Here is a 22,377-nt window from a genome sequence, read left to right as displayed (position 1 = left end):
AGGAGCGCAGCAGCAGCTGCTCTCACACGAGTCAGGGATCGGGAGACGGCGGACCCCCTACGGCCGGCGCCCAGCAGGGAGAGGCCTCGGGGGCCAGCGGCCTCAACACATGCTATTGTCGGGCGAACAGGTGCTCACACGTGGGGAAATCCACAAAGAGAGTGAGCCTGCACGTGGTGCCCAATGTGCTTATCATTACCATTGAGCGAATCGATTAGTGGTGTGAAAAATCGACAAGGTGAATTTTACTTGCTACACAGAATGCTTCTATTCAAATTTGATTGCATTCACCATATTTGTCATTTGGACATTGGCTGTACACCGGTGCAATATAACACATCGGTCCTCGTAAAACAGTCTAACATCTAAAACTTGAGCTGACATCCATCTTCCAACTGCTTCTATATTGAGAAATTATTTTGACGCACCCCGCAAGATGTTCCGACTGGGTTTGCGAATCGTGGGAAAATAAATTATAGTAACAAATTTTATTTTATTTTTTGTTCTAAGCACTGGTGTCCCACCAATACGTTCATTTGCTCCCCCCTTCTGCCCCTGCTTAGCCAGCACCCTATTTTCCTCTCTTTTAATGCTTGGCCCACCACTGTCTCCTCCCTCATCCCTTGTAGGACTTCCTCTTCCCTGAAGAACTCGACATACGGCCGTTCATGTCCAATCAGGTTGTGCACGAGCCAGAACTGTATTCGCTCTACTCAGTGATTGTGCACCACGGGACCACCACCAATAGCGGCCACTACTACTCCTACAACAAGGTGATGTTGTGCATGATAAACAAAAAAACAAATATCCCCCAAAGAGCCTTACTCGACTGTTGGTGCAAGTGCTGTTCATGAGCACCTGTCAAAGCCAGAACAACACAGGAAGGGGGTGGGTGGCCAGCACCACGCCCGGCCGCCTTTGTCCCCTGAGTGGTAATGTTTACATATTGCACCATATACTCATTTGAGGCTGAGTGGACCGAGGGAACGAGGCTCAGGACCGGTTGAGATAATCGTCACTGCTGTTAGTCTTATTTTATTTTTTGTTCTTAGCACTGGTGTCCCACCAATACGTTCATTTGCTCCCCCCTTCTGCCCCTGCTTAGCCAGCACCCTATTTTCCTCTCTTTTAACGCTTGGCTCACCACTGTCTCCTCCCTCATCCCTCGTAGGAGTTCCTCTTCCCAGAACAACTCAACATGCGGCTGGTCATGTCCAATCAGGTTGTGCACGAGCCGGAACATTATTCGCTCTACTCGGTCATTGTGCACCACAGGACCACCACCAATAGCGGTCACTACTTCTCGTACAACAAGGTGGCGTGCTGCATGACTGCTTGGAAACGCCAACTCGCGGTTGCCCCTACCAATGCAAACAAGTTTTCTGAGCGGCGATGGGAGAGAGGTTCTCCCTCGCGTTAAAAATGCCAAAAAGAATTAAAAAGCACAATTACTGCTGCACAACCACATCCTGAACAATGTGATGTCCTTTTCTCCCCCCCTACCCCAATATGTGCAGTTACTACTATAGTCAGTAGATACTACTACAGTCAGTAGATACTACTACAGTTAGTATATACTGCTGTAGTCAGTATATACGACTATAGTCAGTGGATACTACTGTAGTGCCAGATACTACTATAGTCACTAGATACTATAGTCCGTAGATACTACTAGTCAGTAGGTACGACAATAGTCAGATACAACTACAGTCAGCAGATACTACTATAGAGTCAGCAGATACTACTAGTAAACAGATACTACTATAGTCAGTGGATACTACTATAGTCAGTAAATACGACTGTAGAGCCAGATACTAATGTAGTGACATAAGAAGGGAGGGGCTGCTGGGGGCTCTGGGTTCCCAGGGGGTCCAGACGCTTAAGCCTCTGGGCGCCAGGCGTTGGGTTCCCAGGCGCTTAAGCCTTTTGGCGCCGCCAACGGGGGGGGGGGCTGTGTGTGCTCTGTGGGATGTCTGGTGGCGCACACGGCCCCACCCCTCGTTGGACTAGGCATAAAAAGGGGAGCTCCCTAGACGATCGGGGCCAGTTGTAACTCAAGACCCAAGACCCACGACCAGCCATCTGAAGACCCTGGGATGTTGTGAGAGCGAGTGGTGGGACTCTGGAACTCCCGACTCTACGACCTTGGGAGGGCGAGTTCCAGAGCGTAGCCAGAGTAGAGTATCTAGGCTGTGTACCTAGGCTGTGTACCTAGGCTGTAACAGAGTATCAGGACTGTTGGAGTGTTGTGTTGTAATAAAGAAGTTACCTCTACAAGTGTCTCCGGAACCCGTTACACTAGTATAGTCAGTAGTTTCTACTATAGTCAGTAGATACTACTACTACTGTCAGTAGATACTACTATAGAGTCAGTAGATATTACTATAGTTAGTAGATACTATAGTCAGTAGATACTACTAGAGTCGGTAGATACTACTTTAGTCAGTATATACTATAGTCATTAGATACTATAGAATCACTAGATGCTACTTTAGAGTCCGTGGGTAATCATATAAAGTTACTAGATACCAGAGGTGGGACAAAGTCATTGTTATGCAAGTCCAAGTCGAGTCGCAAGTCATCAAATTCATGACTCGAGTCTGACTCGAGTCCAAGTCACATGACTCGAGTCCACATCTCATAGGTGGGACAAAGTCATTGTTATGCAAGTCCAAGTCGAGTCGCAAGTCATCAAATTCATGACTCGAGTCATGTGACTCGAGTCCAAGTCACATGACTCGAGTCCACACCTCTGCTAGATACTACTATTTTATGTAGGGTGTGTAGGATTAAATGCCTACAAAATAAAAATTGGGTGAGGGGGGGGGTAAAAAGATTTTTGGAGGGGGGGGGGGTCAACAATGTTTGGAAACCTTTTAGATCAACTATTTACCCCCACTTTCGGTAACTTTTTGATTCAGCACTTCTGAAAGGCTCTTATAATTTTAACGGACAAATGGACAAACGGAACGTTGGCCTTTCACAAAAGCTTAGTATTTGTGTATGTATATGTTGTGTTTTTAACAGAAGACAAATATATAAATTATACACATGAAGCAAATATTTGAACGAGTATATCTTGGGCAACTGGACAAAAACATCCGTGTAGAAATGTGAATTGCAGCCAGGTGAGCTGAATACGCTTCAAGAATTAATTTAACACTTTACTGAGGATTACAAAATACACCAATTAGTGCCAGTGGGCATCCATTGAGGCCTTCACATGTTTGTTATGCTGGTGCCCCAGACGACGCATTGCCAATCAGACAGGTATCATTGCAATTTTTCCAGTTAATATAAATTAGTAAAGCTACCAAAACTTCTTTATTTGGTCAGGACAATCAATTGTTTTACAAAGTCTGTCTCAATGTCTCCACATATGTGACGATTGGCATAATGGCCCTGGTGTTAACGTTCTGGCCACATACTCAACGTATTATCTCATCAAAAGAAAGAGCTGCCGCAGTAGTTGTTGGAGCTACCCGAGTAGTATGGCTCCCCGAGTATTGGGCGGGGTTACCAGAGTATTGGCCGTGGCAACCTGTGTATTGTTCGGGGCTACTGGAGTAGTAGTGGATAGAGCTACCATAGTTGGCTGGGTTGGAAGAGTAGGTGATGCTTATGAGAAAACTGTTAATGAATAACCGCACGTGTAAACCAGTCACATGGTTAATGGCGACTCGGGAGAAATGCTGTTTGTAACATACGTGCTGTTGCATTTTACAGAGTGACGGTGCTGTTCTTCACAAGATTGCTATTAACCACAATAAATGTGTCTGCCCTCGATTTGGAGCACCTGCCCATGTCCTTCATTTCGAGTGTGCAACATATTTCAAAGCAAATTCTTAAATGTTGTTTGTATTATTAATGTACATATAAAGTCACAATTCAATGGCAATATCATATTATCAGAGTATGTGTTTTGTTTGCATTCTGACCACAAGCATTGTGGTTAATGCAAACATGATTCCTTGTAAAAGGTTTTAGTTTGGTGTTTTAGCATCTTAACACCTGTTTTGTTGCCAGAAAAAAGGGGAAAACCCTATCATCATATTTTGGTACTGGCAAAGGAGGTCCCATTATGTAAATGCTCACCCCAGCTCTCATTACTCTGATAGTGCATTGTCTTTGGGATGTACACCTTTTGGCGTCCTCTGGTCTAACACCGTTTGAGACGAGACTCAAAAGAAGCTGTCGCTGGTGTGGACCAATCAGTTTGAAGGACAATGCATATATTATCAGAGTATGTGTTTTGTTTGCATTCTGACCACAAGCATTGTGGTTAATGCAGACATGATTCCTTGTAAAAGGTTTAAGTTTGGTGTTTTAACATCTTAACACCTGTTTTGTTGCCAGAAAAAAGGGGAAAAACCTATTATCTTATCAATGACAATACATACGTGTTCATTATTGAAATGTGATAATCCACGTGATACAATCCATTGCATGGCATAAAACTACAATTTATTTATTGTAATATGGTTGTGACTTTGCTTATAACTTAAGAACCAAACATAGCAAAAGGATGAGCAATGCACAAAAAAATGTCCCTTTTAGAAATGCAACATTTTACGAGGGTGTGATTTGTCCTGGAGAATGTGCAAAAATTAAATTGCCTCAGTAGTTGCGATTTTTTGCTAGATATTAGCCCATTTCCTTCTCTGATTGCGCATATCCAGGCTGTTCTCTTGATATTACCATCTCACCCATGTGACACCACCCAGGGGGAGATTACCATCGCTCTATCTCTCCCATGTGCACGTGTTGGCCCCCCCACACTTGTTGCACTCCAGTACACGGTGTTGTTGCCCACTCCAATATGACGCATAGAAATACGAGTGTATTTAGCTGCCTAATAGATAAAACATATTTAAAATGTTATGAAAAAGGCTGCATGGCTGAGTCAACAATTTAACGATCGCCAAGAATTGCGTTTTTGGGCAAAGTTAGCAAAAAATGTTGATCCTTCAAGGTATCCAACAAGGAGTTCATTCTAAAGATGTCCACCAAACAGGTGTTTACCTAGTCACACTTCAGTCCTACATCGCATCCACCCGAGCAGCAAATATCTGAACGTGGAGCAGAACGGCCTGGTCGATGGCAGTTTTCGTGGCTCCTGGGTTGTCCCGGATGAAATTTACGATGCCCTGCAGGCACTCAGCCTAGGGAGAGGAATACAATGGGGTTACAGGCATGGGATGAAGGGATGAGTACAAATGAGAGACAAGGGGAAGCGGAATGGACAAGATCAATCTGGTGTTAAGTTGCTGGGCTGCGATCATCCCATCAGGTTAGATAATAAGGCCATCAATCAGGAAGTATTTCAGGAATTACAATCAAAATCAACTTAACTATTATGCACGCTTAAATTACAGGCATGCAAAGTGGACCACGAAAAAGTGTGCTCCGTATAGGTGACTGTCCCGGTATGCATGGACAAGCACCTTGTATTTGTCGATGTCAGCCTTGCCTGTCACGCGGTTGTACAGCTCGTACGCGACCCTGCCGGCTGTGATTGCTTGGTATGCTTCACTTGTGGTCTCCTTGCCGGACAACCAGCTCAGCAGCCCCATCTGCTCTCAGGTGTTGGATAGTGGTGGTAGATTTGAAGGAGAGTCAAAAGTTATTGGAGATGTTGGGCAGCTCAGAGGACAAAGCACGGAGTTGGTATCGCCGAGATTCTGGGTTAGATTTCACATAGCTTTGATTAAACTGGATTCTCAAGTGAAGAGGGTTTATGGTTTCAGCCCTGCTACCAATGATTGCACAAACAAGCATCACATTACATTTGGTTCTGCACTTAATTTGGTTGAATTCCAACTTCATCAAAGGGAATACAAATGTTGGTTTGACCATCATAGGACAGGTTACTCTCAGGAGTGGGAAAATGCTGCCCCTGAATGTGTGGCCTAAAGGTCACTTGAAAGAATTTCAGAGGTTGCTCTGTTATATCTGCTTCTGTGAGCCATTCTCTAAAACAAATGGTTGCAATGCTTTGAGATAACAATCAGTCCCTCCAGAAAAACGCGATTATGCGATCGCATGATTCCATGCAAAATCAGCCAAAGTCCGCATATTTATGCGGGGGGCGCGTTTTTTCAAATACGCCGCACTTTCGCCGCATAAATTGCAGATTTCCGCGCGCAAAATATGCGGGCTTGCATGATTTCATAATCCCCGCATTTTCGTTGCAAAAAGTCACATATATCTTAGCAGAAAGTTGACAAATGTTGCGTTTACTTCACACAAGCGCAGCCATTTCCCCTGTTGCCATGGGAACGTTATGAAGTGACGTCACTCATTACGCGACATCATTGAAAAGCTGCAAACCCCGCGATGCCAATGAAACCATGATGAAGCCCGCAAATCTTTCTCATTTGCCAGTGGAGCATTTGAGAGGGAGGAGATGGTGGAGGGGGAGGAGATGGACACTGAGGGAGAGGGGATGGAGGATGAGGATGGTGAATGATTGGCCAGTGTTAGAGGCTACGTAGTTAGTTTTATTCAGGAGTTTATGCAACTTTACAGTTGTAAGATTGCACTTTTTTGTTAGTAGTATGTAAATTTACATTACTGTAAGACTGTACTGTTACTGTATTGCTTACGTTACTGTGCACTGAAAACACTTATTTTAACAGAAGATGTCTGTTTTGTATAGCTACCTCTGTAAAACAGGAAGCACACATTTTATTTTTTAATATTTTATTTATTCATTTTTACAGAAGTTGTAGCATATTCATTTTGTAAAGCTACAGAACTTGTTCGACTCAATGTTTTGTAAGTTTGAGCCATCTGTTTGTTAAGGTCTGAAATAAAACAAGATGAGAACTTAAATATTCCCAGCACTTTCTGTGATGTAGTATGCTTGCTTATCATAGGAAGTAATAAGAAATGACTCTTTACATTAAAGTAGTAGCCTAGTGAATAGGGTGTTGGGGGAATCACTTTTTTTTCTCTTTTTCATCAAACCGCAGTTTTTGCAAGTTCCCGCAATTTTTGCAAGTTCCCGCAATTTAATCGCATAAAATTTCATAAATATCCCGCATATTCCATCGCATTTTTTAAGAAAACGTGCCGCATAATCAACGATTTTTGCCCGCAACAATCACCAAAAAACTCCGCGTTTTTCTGGAGGGACTGAACAATGTATTAATCTTATAACGTGACATCATTAGCACAATTGGGATAAAAATGGGGGAAAAGACCAATAATATGAATAAAAGTAATGTTAATGAGGACAAAGTCAGTCCTCTTAAGCAAATCATTGGCATGTAATAATTATTAATTCATTAAATTTAATAAATTAATGAGTGTAATAATCAATTATATCTACGATTCATGAAAATAATATGCCGTTACATTAGGCTAAGGGAGTGAACAAATTATACATAAGTAGATTGAGGGCTGTAAATATATATTTTTACAATGAAATATGTACTCGACTATTGTGTTCCTGAAAGCCATCTTAAATATAAACATCATAGCTTATATGTGTAATGTTATTGTAAATGTGTGTATATACCAGGAGTGGGGAACCTATAGCCCGTGGGCCAAATCACAATCACGACTTCACATCACACAATCCATGAACCCATGAGGCCTTATCACGTCAAAGCGGCCCGCACATGTTATATATCCATTACTTCAAGTATCAGAGCTGCACTATTCTTGCGTATGGCAATGTTGAGGAGCTAAATGCCAACAGAGGTCTGCTACCCACGGGAGCACTTCAGGAGAAAGCTCGTGTAGTTTTGCTATCCCTCCTCCATTGAAGCTGCCAAAATATCAGTGGTTTACTTTATGGCCCATAGTTTGTGTATCATGGCCACGACCGCACGCACTCCTGTGATTTTAATTTCCATTCATGAAAGAGATGTGCTCATTGGCCAGTTGATACAGTATTCTGATGTGGTTGATGGTTACCCGAGTATCTTCGTGTCAAAGCTAGGTGTGCAAATGTATGTGTTTATTCTGATCGTCTGCGATGTTCCACACTGTTTACCGGCGTTCTTGGCATGTAAGGGTTCTCTTGAAGTAACATGTGACTGTTAACGTGCAGATTGCTCGTGAAAAGACTTCAAATTCCTATTCTGCCCTCATTAAGGCAAAGATTCCACACTGATGGTGTACAGAACCAACCCAATGGCAGTGCATCAGTACCTGCTGGAGGAGCTCAGCGTTGGACAGACCCCAGGAGGCATCGAAAACCTTGTCCATTCTTCCACAGTTCTACCAGACCCACGCAGTACGTACTTTGGTTGAGTACAGATGCATCGTTTCATCGAATAATATCATACAAAGGCTCACAATACATGCAGCGAATCGAGTAAACATGAAAATGTTCAATGTATGTGAAATCTAAATAGGGAAACCATATCCAACATTACTTCGGCTAATGGAGTAAGCAAGGGTACAAATGGAGACGTAACAAAAGCAAGCAACAATAGAAACGAGATGGAAAAAACGAAACAAAGACTATTATGAATGAATTTATCGGATCACCGTGGTGGTTAGGTAAATCATTACGCTCTCAGTACATAGTGCTGGTGACGACATTCGACTAAGTCAACTCCAAATGTTTTGCACAGTTTAGTCCGCAGCCCAAGGTGTCATGCCACAGGTTAAGTTTGAACTCGACAGAAAAATGTTAAATTGTACACGGCCGAGTTCACAGCTGTACAGTAGCCATACACAAGCAATTCTACAATGTATGATTTCTCAGTTTCTCAGTTGCATTCATTAGGTATAGCCCTGTGAGCCATTCGGCTCTTGAATCGGGTGCAACCGCAACAAACAAAAACACATCTTAAAGTGACTATGTGCAAACAGAAAATCCAAGAAAAGACAGCAAAATATTGCAGAAAAAGCACCGTACACCAACACTGTGTGCAAAAATCCCAGTGGGTGAGGTGGGTTTCTTATATTTTCCATCCAATATAAATATTCCGATTGTGATCATGAAGCCAATCGCCGACACAGGACCTCACTGGCACGACGGCCATTCACCGATACGGCCTCTCCCTCATCCAGCACAGGTACCTCGCTGAATACGATAACAGCGAGATAAATAGCCTTTGATAGCCCCCGATAGCTGCACCTCCTACATCTCCTCGTTGACAGCAAAGCACAGATGCACACCTTCGTCAATGGTGCAGCGACAATCGTCAATCGTCTTCCCCTTTCGCGGCAGGCAGCTGAGGCCACAGCAGAGCGGACGAGGCAGTCGAGGCTTGGTTGGAGGGTGGATCGATCCAAAGAGATCGATGACTGAAGAATCGATTCCCGATGGCGCCCACGGCAAGGTGTGCGTAATCGATTCCAGTTGAATTATCAAATGGAGTCGATTTCAAATATGGAAAAGTTAATTTCGATTTAAAGCTTTCGTGACTGCAGGGATTCATCTTCTTGGTTCTTTCGGTAAAGTCACGTAGAAGGGAAGTAATAAAATAATAAAAATAAAAGATAATAAAACAATTCTCACGACTTTTCGGCAACAACGCAAGCAGCCGTCTTCAGGTGAAGAATGAGACACTGCCAAGCTAGGAGCTTATATATAAGCTGAGTTGGAGGTGGAAGAAGAGAGCCTTAACAAAAGAATGTGCATATCAAGAGGAATTTAGCATATTCATGGGAAATGCGTAGGAGGTGGGCGGGGGGGTTTCAAAGTCATATTATGCCCATGCATTATGCAGGATCAGCAGCACCAAAGGGAGGGGGGGGGTAGCATTATCAAAGGGAGGGCATGTTAATAGTATGTAGAAGCAATGAAACATGTGAATGGGAAAACGGTGGCAGGAGATCCGCAGCGGAGCAAATATTGCATTCCCTGTGGAGAACACAAGATACACAGTTAATGCCAGTGAGTGGACTGCGGTCTGAAAGTCACCATAAACGTGAACAACAATCAGTTAAGATCCGAAGTGGTTTATTACGTCCTTCCAATGATTGCTGAGCCAGAATCCATCTTCTCGGTTGAAATTGTCTCTGTGTTTGTATATGTGGATCGCCTCATGAACGAATCTCTCATGGTAGCCAGATGGCTTGCAGAGAACCTCTATCTTGGAGAAGTCAATGTCATGTGAACCCATTGAATTGTAACAGTGATCTGCCACGGCTGAGGTGTTTGTCCTACCGTGTTTCAGGTCAGCTTTATGTTCACGGATGTGGTCCGAGACATGTCGTTTGGTTTCTCCAATGTAACTGCTACCACAGAGGCAACTTAGTTTGTAGACGCCAGGGTACTGTATGTCTGGAACCACGTTCCAAGTACTGTACGCGATTATTGTTGTTGTATTTATTACTGATTAATTTAATTGGCAGTCGTTATACATTCCCCTTGTTCGTTATCGATTTAGGTATTAAATGTCACTTGTTACGAATCCTAGGCCCCGTCGAATGCATATAACTGTGCGTTGAACTTACTACATACCTTATCAGTGCCTATCTTATTACAGACCAATTAAGATATTATTGGTCCTTTGTAGGATGAACGTTGAGATTTATAAGGGAACGGGATGACCAATGAGATCTGAATTGGTTGGCACAGATAAGGGGTTGATAGTTATGTGAACTTGCCCCACGTGGCTGTCCGTTAACAGCCCCCCACTCCACACCCACGAGCTGTAGGAGCGGTGGGGGGGGGGGGCTCTGTCCACTCAGTGGCGCTGACAAGGCTCACACCACTCAGCAGTCAGCACCGCAAGTGTCGAGGAGTCCCATCCTCGCAGCTCCCCAGTGCCGGATTATCCCAGTAGCAACACATTCCTGCGGAGGGAGCTGGTAGGAACGTTGGGTTGCTCGGTCAATGGCCAGGGTCAACGGCGGCGTGGTGCATTCCGCAAATATGCCCGACTGTGAGGGTGGGCACAAGCCGGCGTGAGTAGGTTAAACGTTGAGTTTTATAAGGGCACCACGGGGTGACCAGCCCCTCCCCACCCAGCCCCACCCCTCCCACCCAGCACCACCCAGCCCCTCCCCACCCAGCCCCTCCCTCCCCACCCAGCCCCTCCCTGCACGACGGACACAATAATCCCCTGTGGGCTGGTGTAACCTGGCGGTTCCTACCAGTAAAAGTAGCTACACGTGCTACCCGCACTTTCAAGGGCCCCGCGCTAAATGCTTTCAAGCTATCAATTCCGGTTCTGTGATTCTGCACTTGCTCTATTACTATAGTACTATACTGCCTTCAACTTTTATGAATGACTGGGTGTTTGTTAGCGATTTGTCGTATTATCTGGCTGTATAGCTAATGAATACATAGAATTACTTTACTAAGCGAGTTAAAATTGTGTTTTATTTCATTTAGGACCCCTTTATAATGCTACAGGCCCTGCACTAGCTTAATCCGGCACTGCACCTCCCCCCTATTATAAAGCCCCACAACTTCTTAAGGACCTTTGCATGCCTCCGATGTCCAGCATACTTCGTGACACGTGCTTGCCAGTCAGCAGGTGTCGGTGGTTGTCGAATAGTATCCGACCTAAGTAAAAAAAAATTCTGCTGCAGCATTGTGGGAAAACCCACAACTGCTCTACATATCAACTGGAGTCCCCGCAGTAGTGCGATCCGTTTTTTGCCCTGAAAGGTTGGAAATGTGGCCACCGTTATAATTCGTGGCAGAATAGCAGCATGACAACTGCTTTCCACTTTCACCCTTGTTATGGCTCATAGGCAAACGCACAACAATATGGACACGTTGCTCGACTGCCATGAAGTGGGTCAAGTGATACGAACCGAGAGCCATCTTCACCAACTGTGGTCTCTCTTGAGGCGGAAGTAGCACGACAAAGGATTGAAATACAAGCAGGGCTTCATTTCTAGCTCATTTAAGATCGCTGGTACACCGAATTGGTATGCGACTTTACAGCCACAGCCATAGAGATCTACTGGATGTGATGTGCCGGTTGGACAAATATTTAACGGGTCGCTGACCAGAAGACATCCGGCTGAAATTAAGCCCTGCATGAATGGCACTGGAGTCGACTGTCATGTTATAAACTAACCAAGGATAAGAGTGGCCACTCGTGTGTGAAATTGTCGTCAGCGCTGCCGTACTTAAACCAGATGCTGCAGATGCCGTTCACGAAAATAAAATAAAAAATACTAGTTTGAAACTTCATTCGATTGTAGGCCCCAAATCTGCAGTCCTACGTTGTACTGTACATATATTGTACCCAGGTGTGCTTTTAATTGAGCACATGAACGTACATGACATAAGACGCTTTCCGATTTTGTACAGATCGTCATTACATTTACAGAATAAACTTACATAAAAAAAACTCACGTATTATTGTATACCTACTATGGCCGTCTGCTCATGTGGCATTTATAAGGTCTACCTTGCAGTAATGTAATTAAATTTCTACCATGTATATCAATGCCACCTGTGACAATCACCCAGAATGTACCCGATCTCGGAAGCCAAGCAGACTTGAGCAGGATAGTGATAAATAGGTGGTCATGCCAGCTTGTTAAAAACTTTGGGGCTACATGCAGCAAGATCCACACTTCTGCACTTTTATGATTCCCACGTTTGGTCCCTGCCTTCAAACCACACTGATCAGAATGGTGAAGTATGGTCAGATAATCATACCAGTATGCAGAGGCCCTCGTACTAATCGATTATTGAATGCAACTGTTGAGGGTGCCGATGATTTCCTAGAGCGGTGCTTTTCATTGCAATTCCCGTGGGCCACTGGTGGCCCCTGATGGCCTTTAGTGTGGCCTCTAACGTGCAGCCCCCGACAGTACACAAATGAGAATTTTTCATCGTGCTGTCAAATCCCAATGGTTTCAAATACGTGGGGACCAGCACACTAATGATGTGTTATCAGTGAACGTAGCCCCCCCCCCCCCCCTCTGGAAATTAGAGAAAAACACTGGCCTAGAGCATGAAGATTGGGTCTGGGACGTGACCACCTTCCTCCACCAACTCGTGTTCCACGGCGGCCTCGATCTGCATGCACACCCACTGCGTCCACGGATCATCCACGGGCGCTCCCTGCGGGAAGGTCATTCCACTTTGTAATATTATACAGTAATTACCGGTGGTCGATATTCATTAAGGAGTTACAGCCAAAGAAGAGGAACATGCCAAAAGAGAACTTGCATCGCGCAAATGGAGCGATTACATCGGCTCGTGCGCACGTGGCGAGATGCGTTGTGACATTTAACATCGCTCGCGGTCCTGTAACGGCTTGGGGAGGGGCCCTTCATTCAGTCGTAAATAGATCATGGCTGCTGATGGAGACTCGTCTTGCCAATTATTTGTCCAAGAAAGCATCACCGAGTTTATTCAGGAGGTTGCTGCATCTAGTTGTTTGACCTATCCCATTCAAACGTGTTTTGGCTTCATGTGGACGAAAACCCAGATATCTGGGAGAAAGCTCACCACACAAAACCAGGTGGTGGCAACTCAAAACCTTGACACAGATGGGATCTTAATCCGAATGTTGTACTGCCATCACTGAGCGAAGTCAACCCTTGCAGCCGCAACACCCCTCATTAAGATGTTCAGCAGTGTGTATGAAGCCACAGCCTGCTGATGAGACAGGCGACCCGAAACCCCATACACAGCTTACCCGCATATACCAATGCTCCTGCGTGAATAGCATTCGTCCAAAAAGGCAAATAGGCTGATGGACTCACGTGTGTTTTTACTTGTATGGTCGAGACGCAAGTTTGAATTTTATCAGTAAGGTTCGCCTCCATTAGGCAGTGGCTTTCGACCGCATTTGTGTCACAAGGACCATGAGAAACCCCACCCAAGCGGGAGGATAAATAAGGGACTCAAAAAGCTCCGCGATTCAAATCCATTTGATAAACGCTGCCCTCTCCTGGTAGCTCACCTGAAGTGGCATAACTTTTAAAACGTAAAAATACATCACATTTAATGGCCACGATGACGAATCATGCTAATTACGCAGGAAAGTCACATTCAGTCTCGAGATTACTTATCAGGAGGGTTCTGGTGCGTTGGGACGTTTTGCAAATCGCATTAAGTTTGGCTTCACGTGAAAGGAATACTGGGAGAAAACAACGCGTAACACGAGGGTAACGTGTGGGGTTTGTATCTGCACAGGCATCTCCTTGCATCCTCGGGAGTAGAGTCGATTTGGGACTGGACAAATCTGCGTGATCCACAAACCCCTTTTCCCTCAATAAAAAATCAAACCGTATGATCACGCGTGTGTGTGTGTGCCATGATGATAATCGGCGGCGATTCCGCGTCCGCTCGACGTTGCAGAGGATTTACGTTTCGATTCAAGCGGACGCCCCGATAATGATACCTCTGGAGTATCAACTACAATAGGTTAAAATGCATTTTTCAATACGCAGTCTGCTTCACAGTCCGCATCCAAGATCCCCCGTGGCGTTATTCGCAAGCGTGAAGCCATTGTGCGTGCCGACGTTATTCTCCAAATGTGTTACTTTAAAAAGATACCCGCGATTGAAATCATATGGCAATCATCACCCCCACAGACTGCAAAAACGTGGTAGGACCCGCCTGAAAAAGAATTGATTATTGGGTAAACAAGCGTTATGGCAAAACATAATTTCGAGGATGAGTATGATTAACTGTTAGGGATGACCAATTGATGGCGAGGTTCAATCGTCAATGCAGCTGATGAAGAATACGAGTCCGATCTCATCAGATCAGGTAGCTAAGCAGGTTTCAATCAGGATAGGGCTTGTACGGACGACCACTACTACGCACAAACAGGTGTTATTTGCTGCTGCGCGGCTGCGTAAAAAGTCGTTCTGTACTTCAATGCATCCACGTACATGCTGCCCGCCTTTTACCCCGCACCGACCAGTGTGGTGAAGTATGGTCAAACAACCCCCACGCCCCGCGCGGCGCATAGAAGCGCTCATCCAACAGTTTATTGATGACCGATTGACGTTAGTCGTGTGTGGCGTGTCGATCAAAATATTTGATTCATTTTCTCACCGCTCCCACCGATTTCTTGCGCCGTCTCCTCGCGGCGCCTCGGGGTGTCCGCGGAGGAGAGCTCCAATAAACTTCTGCTCCCTCCCGGTTCCTCGCTGCCTGCCGGGCCGACCAACTCGGCGGCGAGAGCTCTTGGGTCACGGGCCCGCGGGCACGGCCTTTGAAATCCCCACGGGAGTCCCACGTCCCGTGCCCGAGATCCGCCGTCGCCTTCGTCTCCTCCTACATCCCCGATGGTCGCGTTGCGCTGCTGCGCGAGGCGATGGTGGAGCCGTGCCCGGAGGTGAACTCGGCCGCGGGTGCTTTGGAGAAGGCTCGAGGTGGCGCGTCGGCGGGTGGCGAGCTGCGCGTTTCGACGGAAGAGACGCTGAAGTCGTCGTTGAAAAAAATGTCAGGGTCATTGTTGACGTTGCCGTTGTCGCACTCGCCGGAATGAACGCTATGATTTCCACCACCATCGTCACCACCTTCACCATTGCGATTTCTTTCAAACTCTGCAACATTTCTGTTTTTGTCAGCAAAATCAATGTCGTCACCATCACCACCGTCAACATCATTACCACGAACATTGACACCGTCTTCTTCATCACCACCGCCACTTCTGCCATCATCATCATCACCACCGTCACCATCAACAACATCGCATTTTCCTTGGAACTTGAACGGCGGCACGACACGTCTCCCGAATCCGTCTTCTTCCAAGGGGGCCTCCTTGGCTCGTTCCAAAGGCGGAGGAGACTGCAGCGAGCCTCCACGAGCCAAACGGACACCTCCCTTCACCACGGGAGCCCCTTTCAAGGCGCCTGTTGTGTGCCCGTGTGCTCGAGTTGCAACGCTGTGGTCCGCCGTCAAATCCCCGTGCTCCAGGATTTCAACCACGGGCGACAGAGGCTTTGGAGAGCCCACCCAGAATCGGCCCGCCCTGGGAGACGCGTCGGAGCGAGAGTTCTCCAAACACCTGGCCATTGCGTCGTTGTTGTTGTTGCTCGCGGAAAGTAATTTAAAAGTTCGTGAATTAAATCACTAAACGACAAGCCTCTTTTTCACGGACTTAAGTCAATGCTTGTGAATCCAAATGTAATGTGATACGCATGAACGGTTATTAAGCTATACTACTGAAGTATGGGGCATATAACAGTCTGTGCTAATAAGTAAGAAAAATAAATAATCTTTATCTTGTTTTTGAATCCCGAAACATTTTTGATCGGAGATTGAATTGGGTCAGCCTGAAGCACTGCATTAATTTAAACACCGCGCAAAATACTTGAAAAAATACATTGAGCCACGACATTCTCTTCCCGATAATGTGTGGCACTGAAGCCGACGTGAAACAGGCAAAGCCCTCAACCTCTGTAGATTTTATGAACATTCAAGATTTTACCGTCTCAGATTCTCAAACCCCGCCCATTGATCTTCTCCAGTCAAAATGGGACGTAATTGGTAACGTCGCACTTGAATTCACATTGATATCACTGCACATGAAGCAAGTGTTGTGACTCGTATCTGCAACAACTGGACAAAAATCAAGGCAGGTGAGCTCATTAAACTTCTTACGAGTAATTAAATACGTTATTGAAGATTAGAAAATATACTAATTAGAGCAAAGTGGACAAGCACTGATGTCACCACGTGCCTGTTATCCCAGAGCTTGAGCAGGTGTGTTGCCAATCAGACAGCGTTGATTGATGATCGTGTCACAAGTGCAGAACAATTTAAATTGTCTTTAAACGGGGAGTAAATTAATAAAAGTGGAATTTTGGAAAACCTGTAATCGAACGTAAGGTGTCTTCCATGCCAGGAAGGAATTCTTGCTCGAGTGGATTCTGGTGTTTAATGGAAAGTGAAGCCTAACGCATACAGTGGGCTGTGTGATGTTACACTTCTAATGCAGCATGCAATAGCTCTGTTAATTAACACCAAGGAAAGCTATTTGAGCAACAAATGCAGTTAGTTGTGTGTCGTCGGCGTAGTCGGGAGTCTGTGACGTCACGTGACACTCGTAGTAAGGTGTCATTGTAACGTCACTGCAGTTTGGCTTGTGACGTCACATCCTGCTGGTGATGCGTGGAGTGATTTCTCACAGTTGCTCTTCGGATACCTTGGAAAGCAGACGTGTCTTCACTTGCTCTCTGGCGTTCGCAAGATAACATTTTAGGAAAAGTTTAGGTGCTCTGGCACATTGGTGACATGGCCACCATGAAGAGAGGTGTAAAGAAATTTTTCAGAAAGTTTTTCAAAAGAATATGCTGCTGCTGTTGCCGAAGCAGTTCTGATGATGAGGACAACTCTGCTGGGACCTCACTGGGCAGTCCTCTTCCGAGTCTGGTGGGCAGTCGTCGCAGCTCCAGTGAGAGCGTTTTTCAGAGCTGCAATTCCAATTTAACGTCAACGAGTGAGGAGGCATCAATCGATGAACACAAGGAAAATGATCTGACTAAGGTAAGGACAGTAAGATCTGCAGAGAGGGAGATAAATCACAGCGGGTGACTGGGCACATCTAACAGAGTCTGTGCTAATAACTTTTTTTTTTGGAGAGCGAAACATCAGTTCAGAGGTTGATTTGGTTTACCTATATATGGACAGGGTAAGCCTGAAGCACTACATTAATTTAAAACAGGCTCACGTTGTGGAAAGTGATAATCTTCCCACAGAGTGTGACCCGAAAGCCGACATAAAGCAGGCTCACGTTGTTGAAAGTGATCATCTTCCCACAGAGTGTGACCCGAAAGCCGACATAAAGCAGGCTCACGTTGTTGAAAGTGATCATATTCCCACAGAGTGTGACACTAAAGCCGACATAAAGCAGGCTCGCGTTGCAGTCGAAACGTCGTGAGAATTTTTATTGTTTTATATTTTTATTATTTTATTATTTCTCTTCTACGTGACTTTACCGAAAGAACCAAGAATATGAATCCCTGAAGTCACGAAAGCTTTAAATCAAAATTCAGGCTCACGTTGTTGAAAGCTTCAACAACAGTTTGAGTCAGGAAGCTGCAACACCAGTTTAAAGTCATGATGTATGTTGAACTTCTTTCGCACCGTACCTAGGCCAACGTGCTGATCGGAGATGCGGGGAAGGACGGTGAGGAGATATCATCTGATGAAAGCAATGCAGATCATCTCACTAAGGTAAAGGCTGTAGGAGCAGCAAAGAGGGAGGATAGATCACAGCAGGTGATTTGGCACATCGAACAGAGTCTGTGCTAATAACTAGAAACATCCAATAACAAGTATTTTCGTTTTTTTGGAGAACTAAACATTCCAGTTAGGAGGTAGATTTGTCTCACCTATATATGGACAGGGTAAAGCCTGAAGCACGACATTCATTTAACTCGCACTCACTACCCACAAAACTACGTTGAGTAAACGAGTGTGACCCTAAAGCCGACATAAAGCAGGCTCACGTTGTTGAAAGTTTCAACAACAGTTTGAGTCAGAAAAGTGAGGAGACATCATCATCTGATGGACAGAAGGCACATTTGTTAAATAAGATTTTAAAAAGGCAGCCCTCTTTCGAATCTTTTGAAAGCTGCAACACCAGCTTAAAGTCATGATGTATGTTGAACTTCTTTCGCACCGTGCCTAGGCAAACATGCTGCTCGGAGGTGCGTGGAAGGTTGGTGAGGATTCATCATCTGATGAAAGCAATTCAGATGATATGACTCAGGTAAGGGAGGCTGTAGGAGCAGCAAAGAGGGAGGATATATAACAGCAGGTGATTTGGCAAAATGTAATTATGAATGCTTTCGCGACCATAATCATCCATGATACCGTTTTTCCCTTATTTTTTCCTCTTTTTTATTTTGAGTTAAATGGCATGAATATATAAATGTGCGTTAAACCCGCCACCACCCGACAGCCAATTAGTAAGGGTTGTTACGTAAACAGAACATGCCAATTAGTCACTAGTACAGCACACCGGTGCGTTGGAGAGCCAAGCCACAACATTTACAATCTGAGTACAGTATCACGTTTGTGGTGACAACACAAGAGCACACAAGTGTTGTCACCACATCTACGCCTCTATTTAACGAACAAAACAGGTGGACTTCTCCACAGATCTGACTGTCGCCTTATGAAGCTCGTTGTAATTACTGGCGAAACGTCGTACTCAGATTGTATATGTTGTGGCTTTGCTCTCCAACACACCGGTGTGCTGCACTAGTAACGAATTGGCCACGTTCTGTTTTCATGACAAACCTTACTCGTTGTCAGTGTTGGGTGGTGGCTGGTTTAACGACACATTAATATATTTACGCGAACTAACAAGAAAAAAAACCTGTATTATAGATCAGTATTGATAAAATGTAGGTAAAAATGTATTTAAGTTTACGTTGCAACACTTGCAAAGAAGACCAGTCGACACGTAAAGGTGCAGCCTTGAAATTGTCTGCTCATACGATTGTTCGCGGTTGGGTTTGCACGAGAGGAAACTCTCACCTATCTACGCCCACCAAACACCTTGGAAAATGTGGGAACACCCACACCTGACCCCACAACACACATGGCTTGTCCATCGACTAACTGTGGTCTCCCCATTTTTACTGCTGGGTGAATAAAGGTGGGAAGGATGTATTTCTACTGACATGCCAGGAAATTGAAGCACCAAATTCCGTATGACAACACCAGATTGCTAACCGTTACATGAATAGTACATTAAGCCATTTGAGTAAAAAAAAATCATTATTTCCAATTTCACGCACTGCAAGGATGGGGAGGGTGTATGAAGGGATGTATTCCTGTATGGGTATTTGTGTTCATATGGGTCTGTATTTGCGCTCGAGTGATATCACGTGCATCTTTTTAACGTAACATCTTCAGAATATCACAATGTGAATTTAGACATGTAGTATGTTTTTTCCAACTTCTTTGGACACAAGGATAGATCCTAGGAATCTAAAAACAAAGCAGAGTCTCCATTATTAGATTGGCTTGCCATGTTGTTTCATATTTAGCAACATTGTTCGAAATACGAATCTGCACTTAGCAGTTTGAGTAATGCTGCAGTGTAGTGGCGATGCGTATGCATGACTTAAGGCTGCTTTTACCGTTACCGTAGGAGGAGAAGAAGGCCACGAGTGTTCAATGGACAGAAGGGGACACTGTCTCCAGCATCGTCGTCAAGGATGAGGCATCCACATCGACCCCAGTGGTGTCAGCAGCAAATGACAAGGGGCTGAGGATCCAATACAGCACCGTTCCATCCGCCGTGTTTTGCGTCAGCAAGGCTGGGCTGAACAAACCTAACGCGAGAGGTAAGTGTGTGCCAGCGTGACCCTGTCCCTCTGATTAGTATGGTTGGCTACGCACGGTGTGAAAGAAGTTCAACGTGCACACATACGTACACTTTGATAGCTCGTCACGCTGCTGTGGCTGTCTCGCCATTGCTGTCAATGTAAAACTTACAGGCTGAAGATGCTCTTCAGGCAATTCTGATCACTAGTGCTGAACACTTCAAAGACATTAACACATCTACATCTCGCCAGCTGGTGAAGAGGATTGTTTCTACCTAACAGCACCACAAAAAAATATGCCAGCACGCGTACAGGCTAAGACACGCAATTTTCAAACCATTCCCCTCAGATGTGCTGTGAGTGTCAAGTATGTGTTTCCATCTTTTAATGTGTGGAGACGAGGACAGCATTCCATCTTCAGAATTCATCACATCTGCGACAGACACCTCGGTTCTCAAGTGGCAGGAGGATCTACGTGAGGGTGCTGGGCTTAAGAACCTCGGAAATACGTGTTTCGTGAATGCCAGCCTGCAGGGCCTCACATACACGGCGCCGCTGGCAAACTTTTTGCTTTACGGCGATCACTCATGGACCTGTGAGTTCTCCCAGATATTTTACATTCGAGACGAGCTACAATCGAGTTTTGTGTAGATTACCTGACTGTGCGCAGCTGGGCTATGTGTGCGATTGGTTTGCATTGCCACTGTGTGCCACCCCTGCCCCACTTCACAGGCAAACAAACTGAGTTTTGCATGATGTGTCTGTTGGAGAAACACGTCTTCAACACCTTCATGAATCGGGGCACGGCCATCAATCCCATCGAGATAGTTCGCAATTTCAAATGTAAGTTCCAGCACAATTCCCAAGTGTCTTTGACGTTGAAACTTCAGTCATCTCAAGATCCCCTGAAAGGGCAGTTTGAATCAGTTTTTGTATACAATATCGAATAGAAAATTACTAGTTTTGGTCAGCACTGAGATTACAACTCCAATGCATCGGATGTTCTTCCGGTCTAGCATTCCTCTGTTGATGCTCGTTCTAAACACTGCCAGCCACACCCAGTTCTGTGATTAACCCACAAATCTGTCAATATGCTCTTCCTTTTCTTGCAAGTCAGACTTTGAGTAGAATTGCTATCAGCTTAGGATGACGTGTTTTTACGTGAAAAGGTTTACGTGAAAATATCTGTTAAAGTCCTATGCACCAGATTCCACAATATTTCTCAAGAATCTGGAGCCGGTTTAGTTGTTGAGGGAATTCATAAGCTATATACTAACTGTGCCAGCCACTGTGTGACCACATCATGTGTGACCTCTGTCCATTTTCACACAGACATCGGCGAGGACCTGTGTTTTGGCAGGCAGGAGGATGCACATGTGTTTCTGGGTTACGTGATATATGCTCTGCACCAATCCTGCCTCTTCAACCAAAGGCAGTAAGTAATGCATGCCCCAGTAAACTCCATAAATATTTGCACAATACCAGCACATGGATGCCTGGATTGTTCAGAAAAAATATTTGTCCGTAGGACAACCAGGCTACAGTCTACATGTTAGACTGCTAGTACACTCACCAAGGTTAAGAACCAGGCTACAGTCTACATTATAGACTGCCAGTACACTCACTCCGATTAAGAACCAGGCTGCTGTCTACATTAGTGTGTTTTTGTATTTTTATTATTATTTTTATTTGATATTTTATTATTCATATTTGTATTCACTTTATTTTAATGAAAATGTTTTCTATCTACGTTACTTTACCGAAAGAACCAAAGAATATGATTTCCTGCAGTCACGAAAGTTTTAAGTCAAAATTTAGGACAACTACTGTTGACTGCCCCACAACGGGGTACCCAGTACATTGACCTCAGAGGGATGATGAGTAAACTCCCAATCATCATGATTTGAACTGGTAACTTTCCGTTTGTGAGATGCCCACATTATCGCTCAGCCAACTGGATGAATTGTTTATGTTATTTGGAGACTGTGACTTACACTTTTACCGTTAAATTCTTTTTATTTTACCAGGTGAGGCCCACTGAGCTAGATAGCTCTTTTTCAGGAGCGACTTGGCCATACATGATAGCTCAACGAAGTGACTTATCACGTGGAATTTTTATAAACCAAATACTCTAAATGCATGTTTTTTTAATGTGGAGGGAAAAATCGGTGGGCTCGTATACAAAAAATCCAC

The 22,377-nt window shown here is 44.8% G+C and overlaps 2 protein-coding genes across 2 annotated transcripts; both read right to left on the bottom strand.

Moving 5' to 3' along the window:
- Window positions 1–4,442: 4,442 nt before the first annotated feature.
- On the bottom strand, window positions 4,443–9,259 carry LOC144728846 (uncharacterized). Its single transcript, XM_078608534.1, has 4 exons — window positions 9,139–9,259; window positions 8,161–8,229; window positions 5,445–5,573; window positions 4,443–5,162 (listed from the first exon to the last, which is right to left on the bottom strand). Exons 2-4 carry the CDS (start codon window positions 8,215–8,217, stop codon window positions 5,040–5,042), a joined length of 309 nt encoding a protein of 102 aa, XP_078464660.1. The 5' UTR covers window positions 8,218–8,229; window positions 9,139–9,259; the 3' UTR covers window positions 4,443–5,039.
- A 3,578-nt stretch (window positions 9,260–12,837) lies between these two features.
- LOC144728843 (uncharacterized) lies at window positions 12,838–16,434 on the bottom strand. The gene is made up of 2 exons (XM_078608530.1): window positions 14,951–16,434; window positions 12,838–13,000 (listed from the first exon to the last, which is right to left on the bottom strand). Exon 1 carries the CDS (start codon window positions 15,914–15,916, stop codon window positions 15,173–15,175), a length of 744 nt encoding a protein of 247 aa, XP_078464656.1. The 5' UTR covers window positions 15,917–16,434; the 3' UTR covers window positions 12,838–13,000; window positions 14,951–15,172.
- Window positions 16,435–22,377: the final 5,943 nt, after the last annotated feature.

Source organism: Lampetra planeri, chromosome 30, assembly GCF_965212315.1.
Source record: "Lampetra planeri chromosome 30, kcLamPlan1.2.h2, whole genome shotgun sequence".
NCBI classification, from domain to species: Eukaryota; Metazoa; Chordata; class Hyperoartia; order Petromyzontiformes; family Petromyzontidae; genus Lampetra; species Lampetra planeri.
This window is presented reverse-complemented; position numbering and strand designations above follow the sequence as displayed.

What these genes read in the sequence shown, in the direction of transcription:
- LOC144728846 (XM_078608534.1), bottom strand. Translation starts at nt 8,217, where the DNA reads ATGGACAAGGTTTTCGATGCCTCCTGGGGTCTGTCCAACGCTGAGCTC. An exon ending in ACGCTGAGCTCCTCCAGCAG is followed by an intron (nt 5,574 to 8,160) that starts GTACTGATGCAC and finishes ACCTGAGAGCAG; the next exon opens with ATGGGGCTGCTGAGCTGGTT. An exon ending in CTGACATCGACAAATACAAG is followed by an intron (nt 5,163 to 5,444) that starts GTGCTTGTCCAT and finishes TCCTCTCCCTAG; the next exon opens with GCTGAGTGCCTGCAGGGCAT.
- LOC144728843 (XM_078608530.1), bottom strand. Translation starts at nt 15,916, where the DNA reads ATGGCCAGGTGTTTGGAGAACTCTCGCTCCGACGCGTCTCCCAGGGCG.